At 28.6% G+C, this 27,299-nt stretch overlaps 3 protein-coding genes across 6 annotated transcripts in view; 1 reads left to right on the forward strand and 2 right to left on the reverse strand.

The window, feature by feature from the left end:
• Positions 1–2,000: 2,000 nt before the first annotated feature.
• On the reverse strand, positions 2,001–3,606 carry LOC106690695 (uncharacterized). Its single transcript, XM_014436208.3, has 3 exons — positions 3,468–3,606; positions 3,243–3,400; positions 2,001–3,162 (listed from the first exon to the last, which is right to left on the reverse strand). The coding sequence occupies exons 1-3, from the start codon at positions 3,499–3,501 to the stop codon at positions 2,197–2,199; spliced, it is 1,158 nt and encodes a 385-aa protein (XP_014291694.1). The 5' UTR covers positions 3,502–3,606; the 3' UTR covers positions 2,001–2,196.
• Positions 3,607–3,954: 348 nt separating this feature from the next.
• RnpS1 (RNA-binding protein S1) lies at positions 3,955–12,329 on the forward strand. Of its 3 annotated transcripts, none has more exons than XM_014436226.3 (6): positions 3,955–4,072; positions 5,124–5,258; positions 5,331–5,462; positions 5,542–5,673; positions 8,848–9,095; positions 11,275–12,329. In XM_014436226.3, the coding sequence occupies exons 1-6, from the start codon at positions 4,053–4,055 to the stop codon at positions 11,508–11,510; spliced, it is 903 nt and encodes a 300-aa protein (XP_014291712.1). In that variant the 5' UTR covers positions 3,955–4,052; the 3' UTR covers positions 11,511–12,329. The 3 variants fall into 3 exon arrangements, with proteins under 3 accessions (XP_014291712.1, XP_014291713.1, XP_024216064.1); XM_014436227.3 differs by having other exon boundaries at positions 5,340–5,462; XM_024360296.2 differs by having other exon boundaries at positions 5,343–5,462.
• Positions 12,330–15,913: 3,584 nt separating this feature from the next.
• LOC106690705 (uncharacterized) overlaps positions 15,914–27,299 on the reverse strand; it is a 55,969-nt gene continuing 44,583 nt past the window's right edge. The window contains exon 3 of one of the 2 annotated variants that reach the window (XM_014436225.3): positions 15,914–17,297. In XM_014436225.3, coding sequence (XP_014291711.1) covers positions 16,984–17,297 — 314 coding nt within the window. In that variant the 3' untranslated portion in view covers positions 15,914–16,983. Of the gene's footprint in view, positions 17,301–27,299 lie in introns of both variants that reach the window. The other variant, XM_014436223.3, reaches the window with a different exon arrangement.

Here is a 27,299-nt window from a genome sequence, read left to right on the forward strand (position 1 = left end):
ATTAATTTTTTAGAACCAGCTATTCTGTATTAGTATGGTTACTATGGCTACTTTGCATTTTAAAGAAGTTTGTGCAACACCCATTAACTTCTTGGTTTTTAAGATATTCAAACAAAAACCAGGTTAGAAAGCATGAATTGTATATTTTCTACCCATTTACTTAATAGTAAGTTTAAAAATGAGGTTAATGTTAATGTTTTCAAAATGAAAACATTCTCTTTAAAATTGAAAGAACAAAAACTCACCTTCAATTTTTTTTTTTCTGAATATTGGGTTTATAGTACACTTTTCCCCTGCACATATAGTATACTTTTAAAATGTGTCCTGTCTGGGATATTTATAATTTTAGCTAATTTTTTATAATTTTAGGTTTTTTTAAAAAATAAAGAATAAAGTTCAGAGATGAAATTTCAACCACTTATCACATTGAAAGCAGTAGTTGAAAGTTCAGAGATGGAGAGAGTTCATGAGAACATTGAGATTGGTTGGCTGTGGGGGAGGAGGCCCAGGTTCTTGTAGACAGTGCAGTGCTAGAACAATAGTAAAATAATATCATAACATAATGAAAAAATATTTTATGAAAATTTTGAACTCTTCGTTCCTTTAGATATATTTAAGATGAAATTTGCTTTATTTTCAAAAAATCAGAATGCTTGACCCATCAGAAAAAAATAATGTAACTCTAGGTCCTCAAATGGTTCTTACCAAGTATAATATTATATATTCATAAAACAAAATTGAGGTTTAGTGTTAGTTTTAATCTTCAACATTTTTAATTTTAAAAGATAACGCTTTTATTTTTAAAATGTTAACTTTTAGATAATTTTCTTATTTACAATTAAGTAGAGACCTAGATGGACTGTCTACTAGTCTATAGAACAGAAAATATTGAATATTTCATGCTCTTTAAAGTGGTTTTGGTTTCAACCTTGTCTTAAAAAATCAAATAGTCACAGGATTTAACACGGACCTCCTTAAAACAGAAAGTAGGCTGACAAAACAATATAAAATGTGTGCTCACACAAAATTAAACATCTAAAATATTAATGAAGATGGATACCTTTTTTCTAAACTCTGAATAAAGTACAAAAATAGGTAAAAAATTAAATATTTTTGCTAGTTACCATTATTGGTTTATTTGACCCAATAGGGTTTATTTTTCAAATTTTCTGTTTTTTTACTTTGTTTTATTTTATTTTTTTCCTCTAATGTAATTTTTATGAAGCCGAACTTTATAAATAGCATAAAATCATTGAAATTGCAAAGCCCATATTTTTAAGCAATGGGTTTGTATATATTTTCGAAATAAGTGACAAATAAAATATAAAACTTATGAATAGAAAATAAAATAATGTATTAATATTAAATTATTCAGTTATTTTTGATAAATTATTAAACAATAAATTGTATTAAACCATAAATACTTTATCCATACACAGTATGTTATGTATAAAATAAAATATTGTTAATTACTATAAAATAGCTAATGTAGAAAATCTGTAGTGACAAAGTAGTTTAAAACATAAAAAGGTACTGCTAAGTCACAAAGTTTTTATTAAACTAGTGTCATTATTTATATTTCATTAAAAACTGTTCTTTGGCAAAAATAAAACATTAATTCAATGAACATCTAATTACTATAATCAATACAATAAGTGGATATAATGTTTTAAAACAAGTTTAGATTTAATTAGGCAATAATGATAGAATATAGAAACATGAACATTACCTCTCCTTGATGACAGATTCATAGGAGTCACATGTAGTTGAACCCCTACGTATTAAACTTCCATATCTATCCATTTTCGGGGGAAATGAAAACTTATTATCATTAGAAAAAATTCTTTGACTTATCTATATGTGACTTATATGTAAATTATTACATATTCAAGATAAATATACAATTAATTTCTTAAATCAAATGAGGAACATTAAATAAATTAATTTATTAATATCACATGACTTCATGTATCTTAAATTATGATTCTGGGAGAGAGAAATACAATAAATCTTTTTATTTTTAAATTATACATGAGTAAATGAAGTCTAGAATGTGGAATAACATTCTCTGTGAGGATGAATTGCACTTAAAATAATAATACTATACTTTTTTTCTAATTTCCATTTCTTTCTTAAAAAATAATACCAGATTTTTGTGTACATTTTTACCTACAAAATCTTGAATCACCCGTATCATCATCCTTTTGGATATACTGTAGTTCCCAGTACATAACCATGTTTCTTGAGGTCAACAAAGTCAGTATCTTCAAATTTAACAGAAGTCTTCTGCAATGTATAAATTATATCTTTTTTTGTGGCATGTGAAGGATTTATCACTTCTTTATTTACCAAGTTATATCCTTCAATGCTTAATGGAATATTTACAGTTAAAATTGTAACTTTTACACTTCTCAAAACTGTCCTATTTGCAACAATTATGTAACTTAATCCCACTACAACATTTTTACAAGTAGTTTTGTCTTCGCTCACTTCTGTAGTTGCATAACTTTCACATTCTGAAGTGTTAAAGGAGGGTGTCTTTTTTTCTGTCACTCCATGGAATACATCTTTATGAAAACTAACAAAACCAGTTTCATCTCTTAAACAAACAACATTATAAGTTATGTTAACTTCATTAATATCACCAAGTAATTCTAGCTTTTTTAAAATATTCACATGATGCTGTAAATGGAGCTCTTCATTAAGCAAACATTGTTCTTCATTCATATGAAAAAAACAAATTGATGTTTCATCAATGAGAAATCTTATCGGTACTTTACTGCAATATCCATTCCCCTTACTTAACACATTTGAAAATACATGTATGTTATGATATTCTCCTCCAGAATCCAAAAAGAAGATGTTTGAACCATGTTGAAATTTATTTTTGGAACTATTATCCAACAAATCGATTATTCTAAAACTAGAAATTTCTTTATTTCTAGCAGAAAGAATTTCAGAGAAGCTGTAAGATGAAAAGTTCTCATCATTTTCATAAAAATCACCCAGGTAAGGACTATTTTGATCATGAAGGCAGAGCAAAGGGTTTCCCAAAGAATCCAATGATCCCAAATTTTCACAATCAAGATATGAAAATTTACTATTATCTTTTTTTTCCTTCTTAGAACATTTAAAACTTCGTTTTTCTAGCTCGGTACAGTCCTAAAAAAAATTACAATTAAATTATATTATGTTCGTATAAATTATTGATTTAAGCTATTATAGTGGAAATTCGAAGAAACCTGGTCGCTGCAGCAATTAATATCACAAAATTGTGAAGTCATATCACATGAAGGAAAAACATCTAAATCGTTGCTAGAATAGCTTCCATCTGTGTCTTCAGCTTTCGTCCTTTCGAAGTTTCTGGAGTGTAAAGAAGAAACAATCGCCAATGAGCAACCTACAATAAAACCAGTTAAAACCACAACATGAAGATTATGTTTCTTGATAAAATGTCAACTACTCACAGGATAGCAAAAATAGAAAATAAAGCTCCTTCATGCCCCTTATTAAATGAAGTAAACGTAATAATAATGGTTCGTTTCACTAACTATAGGTTGGACTCATAAAATAATCAATAGCTAAACCACTTCGTGAAAGACCAGGTGTAGGGTGCAGAAACCTGTCAACCATGACGAATTAAAAAACAAGAAAGCGGATATTGTTTTTTGTTTTTTAGTTCTCAAATTAAGTTTGGGTAAAAGGACTTTCGAGATAGTTCCAGCACAAATGTCTTGTCTCTTTTATTTTACATCTTTAATTTTTAAAACAATGTTTAAAATGCCACTACTGAAATAACTCATTTATCTTTAAATTATGGACCAAAAGTTATTTATTATTAATGAAATTCTTCTTTTAGAATTTTAATAGGACAAAAAGAAAAATCCTACTGAAGAATTGGAAATATAAACATAAAATAATTTTTTTTCAAATATTCTTGGCTACACTGATGATGCCGACTATGCGCCTTTAAACACTCAGATAAGTTAACAAGCTTTAGTTTTCAAAGCTTTCGGGTCGTTTGTTCGGTGACTAGTTAGTTAGTTGTCATAATGGTTGTAGAGGAAAAAACGTAAGTAGTTCAGCAGAGTAATATCCTTATGCACCCCATCTTTTTCTTATTGCCAAAACTAGCATTATTATTAAGTTAACCAATCTTTTAAAAAAGGACGCCGCAATCACTGTAACTATTTTAATTCTCTTTCAACCCCGATATAAGTTAACAATTCGAGCTAACTTACTGAAATGCATAGTTTTTCTGTTACCAAAACATTGAAAAGGAACATTATTATTGAATGTTTATTTTACACCATGCTATCTAAATAGAAAGTGTTGGAACCATTAATTAGGCTAAACCTTGATTTTTATTCAACATTTGCCATTTATTTATTGTGTTCTTTTATATCCTTTGTATGATCAATCAAAGTAATAATAAAGTTTTGTCCAGCTCATTACTATGCAGTATTTACCACCTACTTCTACATTTTATTGGTGTGGTTAACCTTTTTTTCAGCATGTGTCCAGACCTTACATGATATTTGTAATAGAAATTGTGTACTGTTAATTTTTTAATGTTAAAGTTATGATTCATTCATGAAAATATGCCAGTAAGAAGGGGCGATTATGTTAAATAATGTTATATTTTTGGTTAACCATTTATTGTGTCAATGAATTTTTAAATCTAAAATCTAATTTATATTTGAATTGTATATGTATGTTTAAATTTGTATGTATATGTGTGTTTGTATGTATACCTTTACATTTAGAAAGGTTTGAACTATATTATAAATTATTAAAATAATTATAAATTGTATTATTTTAATTAAATTAAAGATATACACATCTTGATAAATATTTATAAGTCTAGTCGGACATCTTTATGCCTATTGCAGTCTAGCTGTCCAGCACTTTCAATAGAGATGCTGTCAAACGTTTTGTTTTGTACTTTGTTCATATATATTTATTTACGAGAAACAATGATAGTACATCATTAAGAGACTTTACATTGCTGAATTTTTAAGTTATTGTTTTTGTGGATTTACCTGGCTCTTATTGTTACCTTCTAATAAATTATATCTGTACATCTTTTTATTCCATAATAAAAATACTGATGTCTTATTTAGTGCTCGGCGAAGAGCTCAGTCCAAGAGTTCAGACAGTGAAGAGTCAGACAAGGAAAACAAAAAAGAGCGTGGTAGAGAGAAAAAAAAGAAAACCAATGATGATTCTTCTTCAAGTAGTGGCAGTAGTAGTCGAAGGTTAGTATATTTTGTATGATATGTTTTACTACTAAGAGTGCAAAAGAAAAAAGGAAATTAATTTTATTTCAGTTCTTCCAGCAGTTCATCAAGTTACTCGAGTGGTTCTTGGAGCTCTAGCTCAAGTTCAAGGTCCAGTTCGTCTTCCAGTTCCTCTGGCTCTTCAAGTGATTCGACAGAACAGCCGAAACCAAAACAAAGAAAGTTAGTAATGTTATATTTTTAACATAATTTTATTAATAGTTATCATAGAAAATCATTTAATAAGTCAATATTCTTTCAGAATGGAAGGCAAGGAAAAGAGCAAAAGTAAAAGCCCTAAAGATAAAAAGGATAAAGAGAAGGTTATTGTTAAAAAAGAAAAGAAACCAGCTGTGGAAGATAAGAAGCCTAAGACTAAGCCACCTCGATCTAGGTAAATTTTTAATGATAATTATATCTTCTCAAATTTTAGACCCTATATCCATCCCTTTAGTTATATATTTATTTTTTATTATAGCTACATTTATTCAATTGAATTCATGTGACTTGTTTAACGCATTGCATTACATATCTACATATTTTTTTGCATTTCAAGTCACCTTTCCCTTGTTATCTTCCTTCTCTATGTAATCTGTTCCTTAGGGTGTAATAATCAAAATAAGAGGTTATTTAAACAAAGTTTTTGATAGAAACAAATCATAAATTGTTATTAATTATAACAATTAATTAACTACTACATCAAAAAAAACAAATGACTATATGTGTTACTGGATATTAACGTTGTAAATATAATCATATTTGAAGATGATTAGTGTTAGTATTCAATAGAAATTGTTTGTGTCTAGTGTCAAATAATTGTTGACTCAGTTGGTTCACTCAATTTTCTAATCACATGAGTGATTCATATGTTGGAATCATCAGGTCGATTTAAGACTGAGTATTGTAGTATAAAGGTCCTTCACTTTCATATAGGTAATGATACTGGTGTGCCTACATAGTGTAGGGTGTGAAGTGTGACCTAATATGTAGTGTCCAATCATTTGACATGTGAAAGTAGCTGTTGTATACGATGCTCCTGTGAAAACATACAATTGTGTGCACTGGTCAAAACCTAGAGATCAACAATTCCTGATTTTGACCACATTTTCCAGATTTTAAGCAAAAAATATGGTATAATTATTAAAGCCATGAGATTTGTGGTTGTACCTAGACCCGAGGGAGCGGGAGCATAACCACATAAAGCTTGTTGTCCTAAAGCTTCAACTTTTATCAGCTTGGTCTATGTATTTCTGATATTTTTCTCTTTTCACTAATATAAAACTGGAATATCGGTTTAAAAATTCCTAAATAATTTTAAATACAAAATTTTTTAAATTCACAACTAAACAGGTATATTTTAGCTTTAGGTAAATTTGATTTCGTAGTCAAAATCTTTCACTGTCAAGTTCAGCATAATTTACCATTGTAATTACTATATTATTTTTCTCATATTAAAAGAAAAAAAAAAAAACGAAAATTGGAAATAAGTATTGCATCAAAAAATTCTTCATTCTTCTTAATTGAACCTTATCAAGTAAAATTATAATAAGCATATTAAAAATATTTTTTTACAAGAGTATCAAACAATAGGATATATATTCTGCTCTAAATCAACAAGCTTAGTTTTACCGAATATTCTAACAATTCAGCCAAAGTTAACAGAAATGGTGAACTCTGAATCGAAGTAACTAGGGAAAATGTACAGGACTAATAAGACTGCAAGGAAATCAAAAATTAAAGTACATTTAATTGTTATCTCCGTTAGTATTGTTGCGTTGTTCCATTACTGCTGTTCCAATTTAGCTGAAATTTTCACAGGTGCTGTTTCTTGGTTGCTTTATAACCCTAATGTATCAAGGCACGATCAGAATAGAAAGTTCTTAGAAATTATGGAGTAACCTTATTCACAATGTGTAATTAAATAAAGTATTTTAATAAAATTCTAAGTTTTTGTTTGGCACTCTTTTTTCTAACTATACAACATTTGTAAACTTACACATGTAAATTTTCTATGTCTTGTTACACTTTTACCGAACTCAGAACATATCTGGTATGTCCACTCTTATGACTTTCTTACTGCATTCATACATAACTCCGTACGAGTTATTCATTTTCTCAAAATTTAAATGAATAAAAAGCAACCAAAGTTTAATTCTAATTTTGCATGTCCAAAGATTGATTGTTATGTGAGTTTTTTTTTTCTTATGTGGGTTTTTAGTTCTAGAAAAAATTGATGATAAAAGGAGAGAGAGAAAAAGTTCACAAATAAGCAAATTTAATAACACCAGTGACCAATAAAATATAATAATAATATAACAAATATGCTAAAACTTGGTTCTGATGTGTTCACCAATGTCTAATGACCTATGATGAACATTATATGAAAAAACACATACATTTTGAGTTATACACAATTAATGATTAATTTTGATCATAACTTTTTGTACCTATAAATCCAATATATATAGTACCTATAAACAATTTCAATTGTTAAGAACCTTCCCAGGATGTCTGCAAACATTTTGAAAAAAAAAACAGTGTGCAAATTGGTTAAGAATTTTTGGAGATCATTTATATGCAATAATCAAACATTACGTTTTTATTTATATAGTTAGGTGATATCGAAAATTAACTATAACTTAGCTAATGGTTGTTGATTTTTTTTTTCTTTGCTATGTAATTCCAAGACCCATCATATTCTCATATACTGCATGAAAAAGTGTACACATTTTAAATTTTATGCAATAATTGATTAATTTTGATTATAAATTTATTTGTATGGATAAACCCAGGATTTCAATGGCTAAAAACCTTCCCAGGATGACAAAAAAAAATTACATTTTTATTTATATAGATTTTGTTTTCCAAAGGCCATAATATCCATAAAATCAAATTCCTAACAATAACAACTCAACAAAATAACAACACTAATTCCACTAAAATAAAATAAATAATTTATTGGTACTAACTTTTTTTCGTTATTAGAATTTCGTCCCTTTTTCAGTCAGATTGTTGTCTTCATTTTGCAAATAAGCACATATTCTTTTTTTATTAGGAACTATTTCTACCCTAACTTAAATTTACAATATTTTGACCATCTCTGAAAATACGCTCCATCTTGACAAAGACACATTTTGAATAAAAATGAAATCTTACTGGAAAAGGAATCTATGATAGGAAGAGGATGAGGCAATGAATCCAGGGAGACTAGGAAAATGGCTTGCAGAAACTCCCATACTATTCCAGGTTTTTCTAAATTGTTTCTGACCAAGTAAAATTTGTTCAAACTGTTTATTTTGCTTTAATTTAATTTACTTCATAACCAGTTTACCTTTTAAATGTTTGTTTTTTTTAATTTGAAAAATGTTTTGTTGTTTACTTTTTGAAATGTTGATGGAGTTAAACTTTGAATTGGGAGTATAACATTTATGACATTTTTTTTTAATATTGCTTAATTTTTTACCATTGTAGTGATTTGTTGATAGACAATTCACAGTGTTGTTTATAGATCTACGATATGCCAAGAAACACATTTTATTTATTAAAATGTATGTTTGGTTAATTTTAGGTCGCCATCACCTAAAAGAAAGAGGAAGGAACGTTCTCCCACTCCAAAGCCTGTTAGAATTCATGTTGGACGTCTCACACGAAATGTTACCAAAGATCATATCTTGGAAATTTTTTCAACATTTGGTACCGTTAAGCAAGTAGAATATCCTATTGATAGGCTTCACCCTCCTGCTGGGCGAGGATTTGCATATGTTGAATTTGCAACTCCAGAAATGGCTGAGAATGCTATGAAACACATGGATGGTGGTGAGTAACTTATTACAAATATATGTGTGTGATAAATAGATAGTAAAAATATAGCAAAACATAGTAAAAACACAAATGATTCCTTATTTTGGTGGTAAGGTATCTCCTTAGCAACCTCATAACTGCAGTGCTACCAGTTCGATTATATCCTGGCCAGGTTGATTTTTATTTCTTGGTGGCCCCACTAAATGGAAAACTTGACCCTCTCAACCTGGTTAAAATAGGTTTGTTACCTTCAGGATATCTTTATTTGGTATTTAAAAATTTGAGAAAAAGTCAGCTATAAACCATTAAAAATATATTCATTTTATCTTATAAATGAATTATCTTTTTACTGGAATCAGAGTAGGAGAGAATTCCTTACCTTGGACACTTAAACTAAAATATTGAAGAAGATAAACATTCTAAAACAAAATTTGTCCATTTAATTTAATTTTTGGATTATTTGTGATGGCCCTAGAGTATGCTATGAGTAAAATCTCAGTCCAAGGTGAGGAAATCTCCCATGCAGTTTTGATATTTCCTAACAGCTAATCTCGGTACCAACGAATTCCTGATCTCTCAAAAGTTTGCTTGAGTTTTAATAATATTTTAGAAATTGTTTCTGCATTTTCTTTTGATATTTTTAGTTACATGTAATAAGATACTTAATGAAAAGTTAAAATTGCTTTTATCCTAATATCAAATTGTCATAAGATTTTTAATTTAATTCATTTATTTGTTCATTTATTTTATATTTATATTTTTTATATCAGTTTTGGTTGTAAAATTTTCAAGGGTATTGAAAATTTCATCAATATTGTAATCATATATATAGATTTTTATTGGGATTATTTCAAATTTACTATTGGTATTATTTTATTTTTTATTTTTTGAGCATTTTGATTAATTATTATGTTTGTAGAGCTGCTCACTATAGATTAGGTTTGTTAGGATTTTGTATATACTAATTCAAAATTTATTGTCAGATTTTTTTATTTCAGGTACCTTTTTTAATTTACTATTATTATTGAAGGTTATTTTTTTTTGTTTTTTTTTAAGGGATTGTTTATTGGAGTTTTGAGAATGCAATTCCAGTTCTATGAAATACTTTTGGTCACACATTTACAATCTGAATGAATGTTATTTTTAAAGGATCCTTTGTTCATGAGAGATTGTTTATGAGGTTTTAGTGATAAATCTAAATGATTGTAATTTTAATTGCACATTTTATTATTATTAAAGTAGCAGAACTTGTTATTATTTATTATATTTTCAAAAATTGTAAATTTAAATTTTTATGTTTCAAGAGATTTCATGGATGTGAGATTCATTCATCTGGTTCAGGATTGAAGTTTAAAATTTGCTTCCTGATTTAGCTCAGAGATTTTTTTAATTTTTGGAGTATGCCTATCTAGAAATCTTGTTGGTTTTGTATTCACTCATGTATAATATATGAATGTTAACTTAATAATTAGCATTCCTAATCACAAAACATGTCTATGATATTGAACTGTGAAATTTCTGTTGACTGGAAATAATGGCCATTCTCTGTAAGCTTTGAGAAGTAAAAAAAAAAATTAGTAAGAAATAATTCATTTATACTTTTTTTTTTTTATATATATATATATATGATGAGTTAAAACAAGATTTGGTGAGCAAAAAATTACAGTCTTTATATTTTTTAAATGATCCAATGAATTTCCTAACAATACTTGCAGTTCCCAATAATAAATACTTGCTGCTGCATTTTATACAATTTCTTATTTGTTTGGTTCATTTCATGGAAGGAGCTTCTTTCGATACCAGACCATTACAGAAGAGTACTATCGGATTTCCTTTAAGTTATACAATTGTCTTAGCTCTTCAGCTTTTAATTAATTTTTTATCTTATTTTCCAAAACAGTTCTGATAATGGTTTAGAATCAGATTCACTGAAGAATTGTTTTGAATTGATATTAAATATGGTACCATTGCAGTGCCTACAGTTTTTTTTCTTTTTTTATTATAAAAATTTATATTGGACTTCGTTAGAAGAAATAGGAGTAAGATTATTTTAGATTTCAGTAATAGCAAACTTTCAAGTATTTTTTAAGTAAGTATAGGTGCTGAATTTGTAATTGATAATATAAAAACTTTTGTAGAGTAACAGAGTACAGGCATATTTTAGAAGAAGAAATTATGACTTTTTTTTTTCCAGGACAAATTGATGGTCAAGAAGTCACATGCGCTCCTGTCCTCCTGCCTAAGGTGATGAACAGGAGGGGTAGATCACCACCCCCAAGAAGGCGTTGGGGCAGATCCCCACCACCACCCCCAGGAAGATTCAGGCGGCGATCACCACCTCGCCGCAGGTCCCCCCCTCCGAGGAGAGCTCGTTCCCCACCTCCAAGGAGGAGGAGGTACACCAGGTCATCTTCGTCTTCATCCCGATGATAGTTATTTTTTATATTTATGCAGGATATAAGTCAGAAAGGCATATCTCATTAAGTTGTTTTTAAACATTGTATAATTTTCTTGGCATCCATATTTTTTCAATGATCACCATTTATTTTAACAGATAATTGTACTTTTTTTTTTCATTATACATCTAAGTAGTTTATTTTTTACAGTGTACATTTTTATTTTATTATTTTTTTTTTTATTGTTTCGAATTTGAGATATGAAATTCTTATTTTTTGTATATTTCTTTTTCTTTTCTTAAATTATATGACTAATAAAAAATGGCAAAATAAAGTAGACTTACTTCTATGGACTAAGAGATGTTTTAATTGATGTGGATGGTGCGTGAAATCTTTTTACTCTTTTGGAACTGTATAATAATTGTTTTTTTAAATATTACTTTAATTACTACTGAGAAAGGTTAATATAGATCACTGAACTGATAAGAAGTACCCTTAAATGGGATCAATTCAAAATTTGCATGTTAATTAATATTCTTTATTGCAAATTTATTTGTTACTGAATAATTTCTTATATGCATTTTAATGGTTTCCCATTATCAGAATTTCACTTTATTCAAATGTTTTTGCATTAAGGGATTTAACTTTTCTGTTTATCAATCTTGAGGTGTTGTTTAGAACTAAGCAGTAAATTTTGTTTTTTATATATATCTTAAGTTACCAATATTTTGGTCTTATAATTGTCAATTTTTTTTGGCAATAGTTTTGTATCATTGATGAATTTTTTAAATCTCTGCAACCTGCAAAGCACATACAGTAGTAATTGTTATAAATTAAAAATATGAATATATTAGTTTTTTTTTTTTGTAATTTTCTAAAATTACCCTAATACTTCTTCCCAAAGCATTCCCTTATCCTTCCAAATTGTTTCTCAAAGGTGTTTTCTTGGTGCACTATACATCCTATAAATCTTCAAAACCAATGATTGAGCTATCAGTTTAAAGATTCCTTCACCACTAAATTTCATTAATATACTTTTTTATCATATGTCTTTTATTATAAAATGGCACCTAATTAGCCGTTTGATTCTCCATTTATTAAAATAGTGGGAAAATCTCCTCATAACTCTTAAACAGATTATAAAATTAATCCTTGAGATAAAGCAAGAAAAAAAAGTTGTAACATAAAAATTAATTTTTTTATACTTTGTTATAATCATCTGTATTGCTATTAAATTTCCGATAAAACAAAAAAATCATAATCAAATTATTGTTGCAGAAATATGGCATATGTATGCTGTTCATCTATTCTACTATACTATCCTTAAACATTATTTCTGAAATGTGCTTTTGCCTGTACTTCTTATTATCATACCTTTCTCCTTTAAAATACTAATAATCATGAAAATACAAATATTTAATGTTATCTCTTGGTATGTGGGGCTGATTTTGTTCCCTCTTGATTACATTAGTAGGTTTTTTTTTGTTTTTTTCATAATAATGATCTTATTTAACTTTATAAATTGAATTAATATTTCTCATCATTAAGACCCATATAATTTTTATTTTTTTATATATAAAAGATTTATAGTCAGAAATAATATCTTTTCCTAATGAGATTTGTAAAGAAGAAAATTTTTAAAAAAAAGATATCTGTATCTAACTTTAGAGTGAGACTGATATTTTTACTAACTTAATTATTTTTCATTAATTATCACTTGCCTTTCTTTCACTTTCACATTATTTTATTACCCTTTAGCGGATTACCCAATTTGTCATTTCAATTTTAATATTACACTCTAAGAATTTTAACAGGTATTGTTATTTTCTAGATTAATAGCTTAATATTTCAAGAAATAAGGTGAAAAGAAGGAATACCTCACTTCATGCCTTTTGTCAACTCACTGAAATTCATAATCCCTGGATTGACTACTCACAATCCATGACTTAATCCTGGACTTTTTTTTTAAATGGTCAATTATTTTGCTGCTAGTTTTTAAATGTTGTTGAGAGTTCTTGCCAATAAAAGAGTGTCGAATAATTTATCTCTAAATTGAACAGATACTTTTAGATGGTACATAGTTTTAAGAAAAAAAACTTCATTGAAGGATATTATTTTTAAGTATTCACTTCATTTACCCATTCTTGATTTTACCTTTGTGTAAGGAAAGTTTTGTTTGCAAAAAATACTGAATTTTGTACTACTGGTAGGGAGAGGGGAAGGGTAATGCTTTGTTCAAATTCACAAAAAATGCGACTAGTTTGTAAGAAAAGTTTTTTAAGTCAGGAGTCTAAGTGCCATTCATTATAAAATTATAATTCAAGCAAATAAAAGCTGACTGACAATTTTGCAGTTTTTTTTGTCAGTTTTTGCCTGATTCCTCATTGAAATATTGTTTTAAACTACAGAATTTTCTTGACTTCCTTCTTTATGAGTCTTAACATAATTTATTTTTCTGAACTATGCTCAATATATTTCCTTCATTTTTTAAATTAATTAGAAACCGTTCATATCTTGCAATTTATTTTTTTTTAAGATTATTGAATTTTCATACAATTTTGAAAGTTCTGTTACAAAAATCATCAGGTTTATTAGTTAAAAAACATCTGTGTGAAAACAACTGGCTAACTTAAACTTCAGGAATTGAATCAGTAATAGTACTACAAGAGGTATATAATTTTTTTTTAGTTTAAATGTTCCTGAAGTATTTGGAGGTCAAAAGAAAATCAAGTGATGGCAGACTGAAGATGTAAAAATGATAAAAGGAAAATTTTGATTAATAATAAAAATAGGGCATAAAGATATTTCATCGATTACAAATTCCACCTCTATAAAAATAGAAAAGTATTGCAAAAACTAAGTTCACAATCTAATTGTCCCAAAATAAGTATAATATATATTGATACAAATCCGGATCAATATAATACAAATATGGCATGTATAAAAAATAATTTACCTACAAAGTACTGCTGAGATAATGGTGAATCAGACCACCCTGAGATTTAATGAGGATTCATTGATTAACTGAATCCTTAACATGTATTAGCATTGAGTTTAGGCAAGGATGGAAAATTTGTAATTAAAAAAAACTATATTAAAATTGACAGTTTCTGTTTATGTTTTGTTAAAAAAATTAGTTAGGATTATAAAAGTGAAAGGTCAAAACAACCACTTTCTATCGTAGCTATCCTAATATATTGTTCATAAAAATTATTATGTTTCTCTCTTCTTCCTCTTCCCTCTTAAAAATGCTGAGGGTAATGTATTTTGATTAGAATTTTAATTAAACAAAATTATTACACAGAAGATTTTTCAGAATGATTTAATTGAATAATTTGTATGAATTCTATCTATTAACATCAACTTATATAAAAACAGTGTATTGTATATTAAAACTTAGTTGTAGATTTCTATTTCTGTAACTATTCTGAACAACATAAGCAAAATTTTCTTTTGAGCTCATTTTTTAAAAAAAATTTATGGTAAAATCCAAATATAAATTGCCAATATCTGAAAAACTAAAAACATTAAAATAAAAAATAACTTGCTTTAAGAAAAAAAATACTACTGAATAATCCCATTCATCCTAAGGGACAGGAAGTTACTGCATATCCTTAATACATTGGTGGGTTGTTAATATACTTGTTCATATATAATGAAAGAAGTTGGATGCCTTTTGCTACAAGCTATGGCTCCTTTTAAGAACATTTTTTCTCATGCATTAGGTGATCTCGTTTGGATGTGGAAGGCACCCTACTGCTTTTTAAAGTTTCTTTACATATGTACGACTTCATTAGCAAACCGCCAATTTGCTATGGAGTTATGCAACATATCTAACATTCCGTTTTATAGGATGGTCGGAGTTATCTTGTTGTCAGTCTTTAGTTATGTTTTTTATTTTATTTCTTTATTAAAACCTGTCAAATAAACAAATGATACCAATGGATTTGACAATTAAGAATTCGATAATTTAGCATAAGTGAGGAAGAGTAATACCAACACCTTTGTCTGTCCTGATGTTATGGTTTCTTGTTATCTTAGGAGATACCTTATCCTTTTCAGCCTTATAATGTTAATGTTGGGCTAAATTGTGGTTATACCTAGCAGGAATGATTTTGTATGGCCTTATTATTTATTATGAAATTGTTTGTAGCGGGTCTGGTATGTTCATTAACTGTTAGGATTTGTGGTCAGTTTGTAATGTTGCTAACGTACTAAATCATCATACAATAAACCTTGTAGGATTATTGTATGATGATTACTCTTCAAAATTACTAATTTTAAATAACTAATTAGTTATGCTTTAATTTCCAATGGCTAATTTACCAATTAAACAGTTGTTCACTCTTACATAGCTTATATCATTCCCAAAGCTAACATCTCATGAGATACAACTACATAATTGTAAAGGTATGGGTAGGAAAAATAACGACTAAATAATCCAGTAAATAATTTTATTATTAGAAGTATTCTTAAATACAATTGAGCATTTCTTTAAGTACTAAATTATTATATAAAAAATTTGTACCTTAATCCTAAACATAATAAATAGTAAATTTTATTTACAATCAGTTCTTTGTTCATAAAAAAAATTAATGCAATATAATAAACATTGTCAACACCACCAGGAAGAGAAAAACAATAATTATATCATCATCCAGAGAATCATTTTTAATTATTGTACAGTTTTTATCAACCATAATGTTTGAATGATATGTATGAAAGATACATTATTCCAGTCATAAGATTACTTTTCTCAATAAGAAAGTTTTTATACTTATAATACCAAAACATTGCTAAGACAAAAGTTTAATGCAGGAATGGTACACTTATTAAATTGGTATAATGCACCAAAGTTTCTATTAGAATTCTAAAAAAGAAAATTAAATGAATACTCTGCTGCACACTGGATATATAGTAACTGTTAATATATATAATACATAGCCAGATATTTATAGCTTATACAGCTTTCTTATTTACATTGAAGTAAATAATAAATTTAATAATGCATTGAGACAAGTACATTACAAATGTTACTACTTGTTGAAACTGATGGCAAATGTTACATATTATTTCAAAGAGCTTTTTTAAACAGAACAGAAAGTGAAGTCATTGAGTTACATTAGAACAATATCACTTTGACATTCTTTCATTAATCAGCATAATCAATCAGTTCAAAATACAAAAACGGGACAATCGGACGGTAACAAATTACCCAAATTATACAATTTAGGTGTGAAATGTGGTAATGATTGCCCAATGTTTATAGTAGTGCATTTGACTCATATAATAAATAATTCATAATATACCTAATAATTAAAAATTACTCTTTGATATTTACAATTACAAAAATTGATTGGAATAGGTAACTAGTGAGATTCACCTTTTACCTTTGTCTTAACAATAATAAAATAAATTGAAAATAATGAGATCACAGCACTTTAATACTGGTCCTAGGGTTGCATCAGAGAGTCACTACCCCAGTAGGCAGATTCAGTCTGAACTGGTCACGAGCTGGTCCCCGAAGGAGATGCGTGCACAGGAATAATATAGATGGGCTCCCTTTTCTCAGCAGCCTCTGTGTAAGGAGGCGGTGCAAAGAGATGGTATGGTGGAGGAGGCGTCTCCGGTGCCCTGTTATAGCCTTGATGGTTATATGGAGGAGGTGCCTGACCGTTGCCCCTATAGAGGTGCTTTGAGGCGCAACACCATTCTGAGAAGGTTACCACCAGAAAGAAGATGATGAGCCCACTGAAAGCTCCCAGGTACCAGACAACAGAGAGGGGATCTGGATCTAGCCTTGTAGCAGAGCCACCATTTTCTTCTGAAACAAAAAAAAAATTTATAAGAAGTTATTGAATGTTAATAGAATGTAATTTTTTATATTTATTTTAAAAAATACATGCACATATTATTTTACATCTTTAATTCAATCACAAATATTGTTCATAACTTATGCCGGTCAGTTCCAGAAAAATTATATTACATAGTTACAAAAATTAATTTAATGTTTGTACCAATTATAATTGGAATGTTGGACGAATAATAATGATAATTTTTTATAATGCTCATACCCAGATAATCTTTCTTTTTTTTTTAAGTTTTACCTTGAGAATATTTTCAGAATTAAAAGGAAAGACAAATTATATTCATTTAAGGCGGCAATAGTGCTAAGTGGGTGTTTAGAATATTAACAAGCAAAATTGCATTAATATCCTAAGAAAACAAACACTGTCCAAAGAAAAACAGATAAGAATTATTAGTGACTGTTTCATTAGTGTAGTAAACATGTTTACTGCTTGTCTCGGATGAACTCGAAAATATTCTGTAATGTTTGTTTTTAAAGATTGCTACTCAATTTGAATGAATATAAGACTAGGTTAGTAAACGAATGTAGAAATAGAGGCGTAGTCAGGGGATAAGGGGTTCCTCTTCCAGTCTTGTCAATAAATAATTTTTTCTAAGTTAGTAAAATGAAGATGGTCCTTGGGTGAGGGCATAAGAACACAAATAGTAAATAATTTATTTATTATCATCCAGAATTTCGTCCCAGGTTGTAGGGCTTCATCAGGGCTTACAGAGAATGAAGGAAAGTCATTCTTGAAGATAGCCCTACAACGTGGGGCGAAACGCTAGCTTACAATCAATAGTTTATATACTATTTTTATTATATAAACAACACCTCGGGCCATCTTCCTTTAAGTAATTACATATGGTCAATCTTTCTGTAATAAAATAACGTTTTATTATTTTTTAGGCACGGAAAAGAAAAATTATTTTAATGGTTCAAGTTGAACTTAATTTTAAATTATTAATAATTAAAAAAATATACAATAATCCCTGGACACTAATTCAGTTGAGTGGCAAGGTTTTAAATAAAAAACTAACACATTTTGTTAATTCTTGTAACTACCTGGCAACACTGTTGTACCGCAGATCTAATAGAGGCGCGAAAAGATTCTAGTGTGCTCAGACAATATAATTAGTGTTGTATTATACTACAAAAACAAGTGATACAGTGTCCTGTGTAGTTTCAAGTACAATTCTTAATCAGTTTTATCCAGGTAAGATTAAGTTAATCTATCAGTCAATCAACGGAATGTTGATCTGATTAATTTAAGTGATAGTTCAGAAATATGAAGGAAGAATTCGTACTCACATGAAAAAAATTAAGTTTTTAGTCTTGACCTATTAATATTTTTTTTTATTGATTATTTGTTGGCCTAAACAGTTTTGTTCTAACTTCAAAAGTTATGAAGCATTTGTACTATGTTTAAATGATGGTTTAAACCAACTTGAGTTCAGATGGACTTCAAGTTCTGGTCTAAAAATCTCTAATTTAATATTTCTAATTAGAAATAGAAATTTTTTACTCTCATTTTACGTTTTCGACGTACAATACAAGTAGGAAATTTAGTTCTGTCTATCTGTAGTTAAATCCATTAACAGTCAAAACCTCTGCTGCCTACCGATACTACAATTCTTATGAAATTTTCAGTGGGAACCTAGAATCTACATCTACTTTAAACCCAATGAACAATGATATCAAATAAATTATTGGTAGGTTAAACAAAGCCATCGAGGAATATAAAAATAACCTAAGGACCCAATAACCGGAGGCAGAACAAAAGGACAGAGGTTAAAAGGCAATATTGATCAATTTTAAATTAATTACCAGTTGCCAACTGTGTTTTTACACTTCTTTAGGGATTTGTGGCTCTCAGACTACAATGATTAATTTAACATTTTTCATAGGTTTCTATCATGAGAGAACTAAGCACAATAAACCTATCTTATTTAATCTAGCACTAGAATTAGTTATTAAAAATGTGATGCATACCGATAAAGGTTTATCTTTAGGTGGTGAAATACCGTTTCTATGGTATGCTGATGAATTAGTATTATTGGATGAGGACAAGGAAACTGTAAAGCCAAATACTAAGTTTATAAACTCTAGTAAGGAACTAGGTCTCGAAATTAATAGGGATAAAGCAAAATATATGATTAGCAGTAGAAACAGGTCATATAGATGTAGTAAATGGTAATATTTAATTATCTTATCTATTCCAAAGTTTTATTCACATTATGTAGATCTATTTTAACTATTTCCTCAAAATTATGAAAAATATTAAATCCTTATATTTTTTTAATTTTTGAATAAAATAATACGAATATATCTAATTAAGTATTTTTCTTATGCATAAAATTATATCTTATTTTTAGTTCAGTTTCAAACATAGATTTATTGTGAAGGATACCTGCTTAGGGAAAAACTGCATAACCTTGGACACATACTTTTTGCGCATAACGTAATTGATGTTTGTTACATTCGTTTTCTCAGAACAATCATTTAGTATTCTATGTAAAAATTATGCAATGAAATTTTAGTTTGGCGATTATTTTTGTTAATCACTGGCTGAATATGCACGAAAGGTTTAAAATTATTTATATATAAATAAGCTTTTTGTCAGATGTGATTTTCAAGAAAAATAGGGAAAGTTCAATTCTTTTAACTGAATTGGTTCTTTTGATTAATTCATCGACAGAATTTTTTTTTCCTTTTTATTAATAAAAACCTTGCTATGAAAAAAAAAATCCGGAACCTTATGGTTTTTCAGGCAAGAAATCGTTTTCGACAAACTATTACATAAAATAATTATCAAAATATATTTTATTAAATTTTAATAAATAAAAACTTAAGATATTAAACACACAGATTCTACCATCGGTTTCATTGAGGTTCTTTGTCAATTGACCAAAGGTAAATTAAAAACCCATAAATTATTTAAGTCAATATTAACTTTTAGATAGTTAAAAACACCTTTGTTTGCTTTACCTAAGTTTAAAGAATGTTTAATAGTTTTCTTAAACACCAATAACACTTATTTACTTACTCGTGCTTTTTATCGTAATAAAATTATCATATTAAATATTTATTTTTTAAAAATAAATTTGCGTAATAAAAATAAAGCCTCTTAAAGCCAACTAGTAATCTTTGATCAAAAAAATAAAATACATATATATATCCTCTAGTTCCCCGACTTTACACCTAATTATTTCATGTGAATCTGTTGTGATTTTGAATGTTTCAGAGGAATCGAGTCTTTGATTCGATTTCAGATTCACTTGTCTGTCCATCAACATGTGTATCTGTTATCCATTTCTAATATATATAGCTAGCTACATATATACACGGATTAACTTAAAATGAGAGAAACTTAAAATATCATGGGTATTTGAGTAGTCTTCTGCTGGAAGCAACTCAATTTACTCGTTATTTATTTGTTTACCTATGATTTAGTAATCATTAACTTATAATTCGGCATAGTTTATTAAGTCCAAATTGAATAATATTAGTTTTTTATTTATTTAATCATGTTTAGATTCTTTTTCTAAAATTTAGATTTTTGTTTCCAACCCTCTTATATGACGTTCATCGTAGTAACTTTATTCTTTCATTACCCGCCTCCTTTCAAAAAGGTTTTACAGTCTTTTCGCAATTAAAAATATGACTTTCTAATAACGGACACATTTTCCTTAAGAGAAAGTGGCCAGAACAATCACTCTTTACAGCCCTGTGACGTAAGAGGCCATATAACTAAAGGTCATATTGTACGACCCGTGGGACTCCGAGATGGCTGTGTGCACAGATGGATGTTACGCACATGATAATGCGGTGCGTCATGCTGGCTTAGATGTAACATACCAAATAACATGTTACCTATAAGGAACCGGTGTAACAGCAAGGACACGCAACGATGGGAGTAGCTTTTTACAGGTTTATCTGCATAACAATAGATTCTGATGAAATAACAAGTTTTTTTTTTAACATTAATCATCAAGAAAAGAGGTATATCTGATATTTTATCTTTGATATTTTTTGATAATATATACTTCTAACTTTCACTATTGGAATATGTAATACGATCGTGTAAAATTAGAATATAATAACCAATTATGGCAAAATAGTCTATGTGTAAACAGCCTAGCTCAAAACAGTAAGCCTTGCGATACTGAAATCGCATATTTATTTCAGTTTATGCCTTGTGTTGTTTTAGAACTAACAACTGATGTATATTAATTAATTAATTAAAAAATTTCCAACCTTTGGATTCAATAACTAACTCTTGCTTAAGATTGTATATTTTAAAATTCAGTGAAAATACATTGTTTCAAATCTTGTTATTTAACTTTAGCCGTTTTCTTTTATTTTGGCTATCTTCATTGTGTTCCTTTTTATATTGACAATAATCCAGTAAATCAAATGCTATAGCTGAAAAAATTCAAAAGAAAAAACAAGCGTGTAGATACCGAAGTTTGTTGTTTCCTTTGTTTACCAAACATTTGTACAAGTCTTGGATTTGCTCTAGATCCAGAATAAGATGTCTCAAGACAAATTCATTCTCGTAAGTCATGCTGTTGATGGTGAAATTTCAGCAGAGAGCAGCCTTTTTGAAAGGTTCCACAATAATAGTTTCATTGATTAAATTAGAATGTTAGGTTTAATAAAAATCGTAAGATCCTTTTTTGAGGAAATGTTCTACAAGTGTAAAATCGGTGGTAAAAAGTGGCACTTACGGTAAATCAATTTTATCGTAATTCGTTTTTTAAGTATCGTACTTTTTATTTCCGAGCTAGGATGTTCACATAAGCATACAGAAACAAGTTTGCAAAACTTTATTATTTGAAGTTAAGGGACTTAAAACGTGGTTTTTCCGTTAAAAATTCATATTCGAAATTTTTCACATATGCAATACTTCTCCATACTATATATTTCATATAAATGAAAGTAAATGTAAAGACAAATATGTTTTATGTATTTATAACAAATAATGTAATACAAGTTATGGTAAATTTTTCGATAAAATCGATTTACCGTAAGAGCCACTTTATAAAATCGATTTTTTTTTTCTCTCAAAACGGCTCTTTAACATGAGCTAGATTTTACCCGCCTAAAAACCATTTTAAAATGGTCAAACAGGGCTTCAGTGACGAATTTTTCAAAATATCTTCCCCTGGGGTACCTTTAATTTTGTTTGTTTTGAATAATTAATAATTTTTAATTGTTAACAGTAATAAAACAATCATTAATGCAAACTATTAAAGGATTTCATAAAAATCTAAAGGAGAAAAATGGATAAAAAGAGGCAGTTAAGAGATTAAAAAATCGAAGTAGATCGTGGCCAATCTCCAATCATACCTCCCATACTTTTGTTATATTTCGTTAAACTGTTGTATTCTTGGCAGGAACAAAGTTAATATTCGTCATTCGTATCTTGAGAAACCTTAAAATATGATTTTTTTTTTGTACTGAAAAATAAAAATTGATTGAAATTTTCGCCTGCCATGTTGCGTGATGCGCTCATTGCACCAGATTATTTAATGTGTGGGGTATGTCTATGTATGCTGTCAAAATGATAGGATAATATCCTCTTAATTTTGTCAAACAATAGGTGGTATAAATTAATTTTTGTGCATATTTAGATTTTCATAAACACATTTATAAATTCAAAATCTCAATATAAATTTAAACGTGTAGTTATTATCTGAACGCAGCTTCAAAATAGTCCAGCCTTAATGATGATAGTTTGCATACAATCATATTCACAATGATTCGTCAAAAGGATCGATTATTTACGACCCTGTCGTTGAGGACAGTCGTTATGCTACGAGGGATAATTAACTTAATTTATGCATAATGGTGCCGAAATTCAGCATCATTAGTGCAGTAATAGGCGGGCAGAGAATAAAAATCGAGTAGATTTAAAATGAACAGCAGTCCAACAATAAGTATTTAAGTGGTCCATTAAAAGTCATAATATACGGCATCGATAAAATTTTAAATTGTTGTAGCTTTCGGTAATTAAAAATAATTAAGATACGTTAACCAGAGTTAACTGTCCGTAAATTAACACTGAAAGTAAAATATATTAACATTTGAGCTGACAAAATAAAAATGAAATCTCAATTATAATAAACATGATACGGAGTGTAGCATTTTTAGTATAACCTTAAAAGAAATGTTAAAACAGGTAAATTAATAATAACTGAAGAAAATGAATTATTATATAGGTATTTTTTATTAATATTCTCTACAACACTTCATTGAACAAAACAAAATGGCAAGCCAAATACAAAAAAAAAAGCCTAGAAAATGATTAATAGTTTATGAGATGTTAACATAAAACTTAACATTTAACATTGTTTATGTCGGTTTCTGGGAATAATTTGAATCGTTGATTTAGTATTTGGAAGTAAACTTTTGGAAATTCTAAATGAGATCTTTAACAAGGCACTGACACTGATACACAAATCAATCTACTAACGCATAACACTTTAGTTCGAGGGTTTACCATTTCATGGAATTCATACCTAATGGTAGAAAAAAAAAAGTAATTGTTGGCACTAAATGGCGATAGAAAACTTTTAAACCAACCATATCCATTTGAGTCTAATTGCTCACAGATTAATGAGATTGTGAATTAATATTTGGGTCCAGACATCCAAAATGTAGAACACCGTATAGAGTTCAATAAGCTAACATCCTGATCCCAAATTTGGTGTTATCGAAAATTTCTTTCCCATTTTCGAACGGCTCGTTACAATGCCCTCAAATCAAATTGGCATTTTGAAAATCTAACCCTACATTCGGATCAGCGACCCGTAAAATCGTCAACCAATGAATTTCAAAAGCAAGTCAGTCGCTTTATAATTTTTAAAAAGTCCAAATATATCTCCAGTCTTGATCACCGACCCAAAAATTATTTAATACTGGTTTACATGAAAAAACAATAACAAATCTAAACTGTTTTACTTTTCTTTAGATGTTTTTCAGTGGAGTTTGATAGAATTTTGAAAAAGTTCAAGGTATATGGAAGGACATCTCAAGCTTCTGAGATCTGAAACATACTTACTTATTTAATAAGTTGGATCTAGTTTTGGACAGGGTATTGTTTTCACATGTACATATTCACATATACAATTTTTTTCGGTATATGCCGATTTATGGTTTCAGGACACGTTGAAACATAACAAATACTCAATAACAATTCTTCTTAAAATCCGATCCTCAATCAGAATCTGCAAGAAAAAATACCTCAGTCCATTGGAAATGCCGCTGGAAAAGCAGTAATGCCGCGTTAGGAAGAGTTATAAAATTAACAATACTCTCAAACGACCATATACCACTGTTATTACTAAGAGAAAATCAGTGATGTGTATATTTTTTTTTTATTCTTTAAAAAACATTCTCCAGAAACGTATTATTAAAAATAAAATAATTTTCCACTTGAAAACGCAACTAATTAAGGAGACCATTCTATTTCACTGACCTATCCCAAGGTACTGACTGTCTCAGATCGCCCCGAAGGTCTCGTACTAAGGTCACAAAAGGTAGCGATGCATCTGATCTGTATCATCCATGTCCGGGACTGAATAAACAGGGAGTTATTCAGTTCCAATTTCTGAGCTATCAGAAAATAGGTCCTTTTGTTATTCTGAATAACATATATGAGTTAGTTGCTATCTGACCCAGCTTAACGTTAACCTTCTATTCAAAGAAGAGAATAATAACGTGGGAAAACTGTCAGAAGAAAAAAAAGAGAAATCTGTGATCTACCTCAAAATAGAGTTCACACAATGAGATTTATAGGTTGATAAGGAATTAGGATCTCAAAATTATTTTTAGTATACACAGATAAGATAATCGAAAGGTTTTGAAACATGAAATGACGAGTAAGATTGTACAGAATAGCTTAGGAATGGTCCCGTGAATTTGGAACCTTAGATTAAAATTTAAATTTTCTTTCTTTACGCTATTCCTAAAACAAATCAAGAACTCTTGAGTGTTTGAAAATGAAACGCTATATGACACCATCCGCTGTATATTAAATTTTCTTGGAGCATCGTAAACGCAATTGGCCAACCTTGCCTAATACAGGTGAGAATTTTTTTTTTTAAACAATTTTATATATGTTTTATCCAGCATTTATCTTCACAATTACGGATGTTGTGGTGGCTACACAATACATATTTGGCCAAACTTGACACGTGTATGAGGTATTTCTGCCATAAGGGATGTTCTCGCAAGAAAACCTGAAAGAAATGACAAGAATCTTTGTCCCGATTTTAAACCATCCATAAAATAAATTTGATTAAGAATCCATTAGCAGTAAGAGTTCCGAGACACAGACACTTAATGGGTTCTTATGGAACTAATTTATTTAATTATAAATTATAATGTATAATTGTTATGTGAGCATTGAAATATTTTTTATAAATGATGATACTATGAATTATAACTAAAAAAATTAAAATTAGATTACTTAGATTTATATTTAACTCTTAATGACTATTTTTTATATTGCCCATTGCGGTATTAATTTATCTTTACTGAGATAATAAAAATTAACTAAATGTTTGTGAATATTTTATAAAACATACTAATCTTGACCATAATCATGCAGTTACATAACATGCTAGATGAATGCTCAAACCGCAAGCCACACCATGTCACATTTCAAATGTTTACAAACGATTGCAATATCTTGTTCAGCTGCTATAAACTATAAGAAAGGGCACACTATATTGCGTTACATTCCACATCATAAAAGTTTTGTCTAATTATGGACTGACTGTAAAGTAGTTCAAGGAATGCTTCGAGTTTATTAGCGTCTTCACTTTCAGTAGCAATGGAAATAAAATATTACTGAGCGTGGTCATTAAAAAAGGTTATGTAAAACGGATAAGAAGAGAATGATCCCTAATAAAAAGATAAAAAGTACAAAATAAACTACAAGTTGACTTATGGTATTGTCATGTCAATAACATTCCTAACAAAATTCCATTTATAGAATACGGAGCTAGGTAGATTAAGAATTATAATTAAAAGAGATACATTATATTTAGTCAAATAATATTATAGAATTATTTTTGAGTCAAGAATGGATAAATCCACAGGAGGTTGCGAATTACAATAAGTTTTAGAATTGTTACAGGAGCAGAAAAAATTTAATATAAAAACGATTTACACATAATATGCCAGAGATAATTGTGATTTTCCAACTACCTCGATGTGATTTTTCGAAGCCGTACCTTATCTTTACAAATTTTTTTAAAAGCATTCTCTGAAATTATACGTCAGACAGTACCAGGTACAGTAATGGACTATCCAAGAACAGACTCAAGGTCGAATAATCTTACGTTTGATGGCGCACGTCACTCAGTAGGTGCAAAAAAATGCAAAATTTAAATATCCAATTTCATAACAAATGAAATCTTTAAACATATCAATTAAAAATTTTATTTAACTTGTGTTTTACATTATAAAATTTTAAAAAAATATATAACTTACAATTCAAAATTTCAGTGCTAAACGCCAATTTGTTTTTTAATTCACTCATATTTTTTCTATTCTTTTTTTCAGTTATTTAGAAATAGGTTCCAGTGTAAATCTTATCTTCTAGAATATCTTAACAATGTTATAAAACGCCTGACATTACCCGAAAAAGTATAATTTGACATTTTGTATATAACTAGCCATTATTGAGTATGTCGAAATTCTATTTGCTAAATATAGAATGTTACGACCTATTGCATATTACATTTCAACAATTATAAATTTTATGAACATATTTATTTATATGAGTCGGATGTACCTACAACTTATAATTTATGTTATTATACTTTTAATAAGTCAAACATTACAACAAAACCACTATCCCCTTTCTCATTATTACTTTTTTAATTAACGTTTTCTTCAACCTCGAATCTGTCATGCAATGGTGAATTAAATGACACATTTCCCATCACGGAGGAAACCTAT

This window comes from Halyomorpha halys, unplaced genomic scaffold (genome assembly GCF_000696795.3).
Source record: "Halyomorpha halys isolate HHAL.00 unplaced genomic scaffold, Hhal_1.1 Scaffold1826.1, whole genome shotgun sequence".
Lineage (NCBI taxonomy): Eukaryota > Metazoa > Arthropoda > Insecta > Hemiptera > Pentatomidae > Halyomorpha > Halyomorpha halys.

Coding starts and splice junctions, on each gene's coding strand:
- LOC106690695 (XM_014436208.3), bottom strand. CDS start 3,501: ATGAAGGAGCTTTATTTTCTATTTTTGCTATCCT. Junction 3,401..3,467: donor TTTTCTATTTTTGCTATCCT/GTGAGTAGTTGA, acceptor GTTTTATTGTAG/GTTGCTCATTGGCGATTGTT. Junction 3,163..3,242: donor TTAATTGCTGCAGCGACCAG/GTTTCTTCGAAT, acceptor AATTTTTTTTAG/GACTGTACCGAGCTAGAAAA.
- RnpS1 (XM_014436226.3), top strand. CDS start 4,053: ATGGTTGTAGAGGAAAAAAC. Junction 5,463..5,541: donor CCGAAACCAAAACAAAGAAA/GTTAGTAATGTT, acceptor ATATTCTTTCAG/AATGGAAGGCAAGGAAAAGA. Junction 5,674..8,847: donor ACTAAGCCACCTCGATCTAG/GTAAATTTTTAA, acceptor GGTTAATTTTAG/GTCGCCATCACCTAAAAGAA.